Source organism: Psammomys obesus, unplaced genomic scaffold (assembly GCF_907164565.1).
Source record: "Psammomys obesus unplaced genomic scaffold, mPsaObe1.curated_primary_1811, whole genome shotgun sequence".
NCBI lineage: Eukaryota > Metazoa > Chordata > Mammalia > Rodentia > Muridae > Psammomys > Psammomys obesus.
This window is the reverse complement of record NW_026592710.1, coordinates 5,246,722-5,251,980: the sequence shown is the minus strand read 5'-3', so window position 1 is coordinate 5,251,980 and position 5,259 is coordinate 5,246,722. Positions and strand designations below refer to the sequence as shown.

The window sequence follows — 5,259 nt, the reverse complement described above, 5'->3', positions numbered from 1 at the left end:
CACACACACACACACACACACACACACACACACACACACACACACACCTGGGCCAGCTCACTACTCTCTTCTCCCTGCCCTTGCAGCTCCAGGGCAGCGAGAGCCTTCACCCACCAAGCCAACTCACAGGTCGAGTTTGGGGTCCTTCTAATTAACTTTTGAGGCAACTTTTGGAGGAGCCATTGGAGATTTGTAACCCTTAAACAAGGGCAGGTATCAGTTGGGTGTTTTCAACTTTGGTTTTATTTTTAAATTAATCTAGTTCTTCTGCTGGTAGCCCTGGCTCACTGCGAGGACCAGGCAGGCTTCACACTCACGGAGAACTCCCTGCCTCTGCCTCCTGAGTGGGGCCAGATCCCCGGGATCTAGAGTCAGGGGTGTGTCAACTCAGGTCCTCTGCCAAAGCCACCAGAGCTCTTAACCACTGAGCCATCTCTCCGCCAGCCTATACTGCTGGTTTAAATGGGACATTTTTCTTTCATGTCATTTTGTTTTAAGTGTTTTATTTAGGAAAGCCAAGGTTCCTAAATTTTTGTTGTTCCCATTTAATTAGGAAAATTTAAATTATATTGTTAATAATGTTAGTGTGTGTCTGGGGGCGGTGCACACAGCACAGTGAGCACGTGGGGTCAGGGGAAAACTTGCAGGAGCTGGTTCTCTCCTCCCACCTCGTGGGCTCCGACGTTCAGGCCCAACTTGTCAGGCCCTTTACCCATGGAGCCATTTTCATGATTCTTGCTGTGTAGGCCAGGCCAGCCTGGAACTCACTATGTAGACCAGGCTGGACTTGAGCACTGGTGACCCCTAGCCTCTGCCTCCCCGGGGACTGGGGCCCGGTCACCACACTTGGAAGGCTATTCTCTGTTAGGCTCCCTGTGCCACTAGGCTCGAACTCCAGCCCGGGGTGTGCTAGGCGGCCGCTGTGCCCTGAGCTCTGACTTTTGGAACCGGGATCACGCAGCGCTCTGCTGCGTTCTTGCGCTGCCTTAGGTAGGTTCTGGGAAGACTTACGAGGTGCTGTCACTCAGCGTGACAGAGTCAACCCCTGCGCTCGGCTACTGTCTCAGAGCAACTGCTTGGTAGGGTCAGTGCAGCCTTGCCTTGCTCCTGCCTGACTGCAGGGAGAATTCTCACGCCACAGAGCACAGGACAGGCATGCCTGAGTGTGAGCACGGCATGCAGTCACAAGCATGAATAGCCCAGATACTTGTTTGCACATTTTGTGCCTGTGAGCCCACCTCCTCAAAACAGTCTGTTAATACCTCAAGCAGGTTCTTGAGCTGCTTTTGGGGTCATTCAAGAACATATCCAGGACAGACACACACTGACTTCCCCGGCACCCAGCTGACATGGCGCAGGGAGACCTCAGGTTTTTCCAGGACTGCTTGACACCTGACTTCCTGCATGTCTGTGGACTCTGTTGGGTTGTGCTAGCTAGACTATGTCAACTTGACACAAACTATAGTCATCTGAGAGGAGGAAGTCTCAACTGAGAAAACGGCTCCATACGATCAGGCTTTGGACCAGTCCATAGGGCATTTCCTTAATTAGCAATTGATGGCGGAGGGCCCAGACAATTGGTGGGTGATGCCATCCCTGGGCTGATGGTCCTGGGTTCCACAAGAAAGCAGCCATGAGGAGAAAGCCAGGAAGCAGCACCCCTCCATGGCCTCTGCATCAGCTCCTGCCTCCAGGTTCCTGCCCTGGCTGCCATCAGTGACAGACCGCAATGTAGAAGTGTAACACACACACACACACACACACACACACACACACACACGGGGGGGGGGGCATGTGAACCCCACAGCATTGCAGCCCGGGGGAAGGGTACTCACCAGCCATGAGGGCATGGATGTTCAGGCCCCGGTCCTGGTCCACTGGGCCGCACACGTCCATCATGTAGGCGTGGCTGGGGTTGTCCGCTGAGTCAGCACTGAAATCCATCAGCACCACGCCGCACACTGTCAGGAGGATGCCCCACTTATGGTTGGTGGCCGTGTCAGCCAGGGCCATACCAATGTCCCTTCCGTTGAGCAGGAGCGACAGGCCCAGCAATGCCCCTGGAAACGGAGAGACAGTCACCAGAGAAAACGGAGCCTTTCTATGTCTCCCGAGACTCGTCCCAGGCTGGGGACTAACTGAGGATTTACAGGAGCCTGTGGGAGTTCTCATGCAGAGCTCTCCCACTCACGCCAGGGTTTTATCCCATCCAGCTGAGCAAGGACAGGATGAACTTTACTAACCCATTCAAACAAACAAAAAGCTAAATGATTTCTTAGTGTGGCTCAGGCAAGCCTGGCCCTGGGCGGCCTCGGAAGTGAGTGTGTTCAAGATGCTTCCAAATAGGAAGCAACTGAGCCTTTCTTTCCCTCCCTCTCTCCCTTCCTTCTCTGCTTCTCTCTTTCCGTGTTATTTCCGCGCCAAACAACAGACCTATGGCCAGGACAAGAATGAAAGGGCGCCGCCTTCCAAACCTTGAGGTACATCGGTCACTCCAGGCACCCAAAAGAGGCTGCAGCAGGAATCCTGAAACAGAGCGGGGCGGGGTTACTGCTCCAGCTCCACACAGATGCCAAGCGGCTCACGCTCCCCAGGCGCCACGTGCCAGCAACTGTCCCAAAGGCACCGAAACATTAAAGCGACCAGCTCCGGGTTGGCGGCAGGAGCGCAGGCTGCAAACAGAGGCTGAGCAGACCCGAGCCACCCCAGACCTGCTCTCCGCGCCCCTGGGACCTTCCTTGGGAACCCATGCACCTCTCCCTCCCCCCGCCCCAGGCTGCACCAACTGCTCAGTTTCTGTGCTTCGAGGGATGCTACAATCCCGGGGTCCTACCCTCCAGTACAGACCAAAGGACCGAGAAGACAGGATGTGACCGGCCACAGCCCCATGCTAAGGAGGGGAACTTAACTCCGCCCTTGTCCCCTCAGGTCCCTCAGGCTGCTTCAGCAGAGGCTTCCGGAAGCTTCCGGAGGTTTCCAGAGGCCCTCCGCCATCGGCTCACCAAGGATGGGGCTGATGAACCACACCAGGCTGTAGAGCTGGTCGGGCAGGCCCATCTGCAGGAGCACCGGGGTCACGTACGCCGTCTCCATGGCGTAGCTGAACTCAATGCCGAACAGAATGCAGCCATTGAAAAGCAGCTCCCGAAACGACCTCTGGGGGTGCAGGTCCCCAAAGTCCACCAGCTCGATGGGACACGGGGTGTTGGGGGGCGGGGGTGGAGAGGGTCGAATGTACTTCCTCCTCTTGGGGTGGCGCTTGAAGTTGTTGGCCCGGTGGCTGATGTGCCGGGTCACGGAGCCTGAGTAGCTGGGAGACCTCCACAAGTCCTGGGGAGCCACGCTGGGGAAGAGGGCCTCTCCCGGAGGGGCGCTGCTTCCTGGGGGGATCATCGTAGGCAGGGCTGCTGGGTGTTGCTGTGAGGAAACGCCATTTGGGGACAAGAGTTATCTCCCAGAGGCCTACGTGGGGCCTCCATCTTCGCCGCGAGCCCTCCCCTCGGGGTCCACTTGCTGAGTTCGCACTGAATCCTTCAGAGCCCGTTCTGTCTGCCTCCCCAGCCCCAGCACTGTCCCCAAGCAGAGCCCAGCGCCCAGGGGACGGAGCAAGGCCCTGCCTGAGGGCAGAAGCGAAGCCCAGTCCTCAGCCTTCCTCAAAAAGACCCTCTTGCAGGGGCCTTGGGAGATCTGTGCTCTCCTTCCTTTCCCACCAGAAAGCCACGGCCGCTCAGCTCAATTCCTGTGTTCATATCCGCTCCCACACAGGGGCCAAAGGGGCTGGATGCCTGCCTCAACTCCGAGGAGGTGGGGGTGGGCGTGGCGTGGCGTGGCGTGGCGTGGCCTGGTGGGAGGCTGGTCGGCTAGCCTTTCCTTTCAACTATTACTGACAAGCCACTTTGCGGTGCAGAGCCGAAACCTCTGTGGTGTTTGAACTGCTCTCTGTAAAGCAATGAATTGCTCAGTGCCGGAGCCCTTGCCCCTACCCCTAACCCTGAGTGTGCTCCAGGCCTGGCCTCCATCCCCAGGGCTACGAATGAATGAATGAATGAATGAATGAATGAATGAATGAATGAATGAATGAATGAATGAATTAATTAATTAATTAATTTAAAAACAACAGCATGGGATGAGAAGTAGATTCCTCATCCCCAATGTATTTATATTTTAAGAAATCTTCACACCACGAAGAGCCCAGTAGGGAATCGGCAATGTAAAAACCTTTCTCTGCCTTCTGCCCTTTGCTGCTCAGAAACCTTTCCCTGAGCACCCAAGTGGTTTTTGCCATTTTGAAGCAAATCTGGATTATAAAGCATTGACTTAGCTGTTGACTCACGTTGTAGCCAAGGTTGTTTTTCCTTGTCAGGAAAGCTGAGGCCGGAGGGAGGTGAACGGACACATCAGAGCGAGAAAGTCCAGGTACAGCCCACCCCACCCACCGACAGAACAGCCACGACACCTCTCCTCTGAAGTCCTTCCAGGGAGGCAGGCATCCAAGCCACCTACGCTCTCAGCTTTGGGCTCCCTGATGACCCCTCGGCATTTAGAAGATGAACGGGGCGGGCTTCCCTTCGTGACGGGGGTCGGGCCTTGGTTTGAAGCCCAGGCTTGCTTCTGGCATTGATTTACTGTACCACTGTCTGACACACTACTGATGTGACTGGCTCCTTTAGGACTTGAGAAATTATACCCCATGTGTGTCCGAAGCTACCCACCACTCGGATCTCCTCAGCAGAGACCAATGGTGGAGATGATCGCACACAGAGACCACAGGATTCGGAACACCCACCTGTCCTCCTCCATCCATATCCCCTCCGTCTACTCTCCGTCCACTCTCCGTCCATTCACCTAGCCTTCCATCCCATCTACCAACTGCCCTCATCCATCCACTATCTGTCTACCCACCCACCATCTCTTCATTCACCTATCCAGCTTCCATCCATCCATCTGCCATTGTTCATTTATCTACCCACCATCCATTGACCCATCTCGCAATCCACCATTCATTCGTCTGCCTCTCCATCCATTCACCATCCACCTGCCCATCCTCCATCCATCTGCCCTCGACCCAGCCATCCTCTACCCCTCCACCTACCGTCCATCTAGCCATCTACTTTCCATCCACCTGCCCATCCTCCATCCATCTGCCCTCGACCCATTCATCCTCTACCCCTCCACCTACCGTCCATCTAGCCATCTACTTTCCATCCACCTGCCCATCCTCCATCCATCTGCCCTCGATCCAGCCATCCTCTACCCCTC

At 55.6% G+C, this 5,259-nt stretch overlaps 1 protein-coding gene across 2 annotated transcripts in view; it reads right to left on the bottom strand.

The window, feature by feature from the left end:
• The window catches only part of Slc45a1 (solute carrier family 45 member 1), a gene marked incomplete at its 5' end in the record, with an annotated part of 14,007 nt that extends 10,590 nt beyond the window's left edge, over window positions 1-3,417 (bottom strand). For both annotated transcript variants that reach the window (XM_055615264.1, XM_055615265.1), the window contains 3 exon segments: window positions 1,836-2,060; window positions 2,434-2,526; window positions 3,003-3,417. In XM_055615264.1, coding sequence (XP_055471239.1) covers window positions 1,836-2,060; window positions 2,434-2,526; window positions 3,003-3,393 — 709 coding nt within the window.
• Between the last annotated feature and the right edge of the window lie 1,842 nt (window positions 3,418-5,259).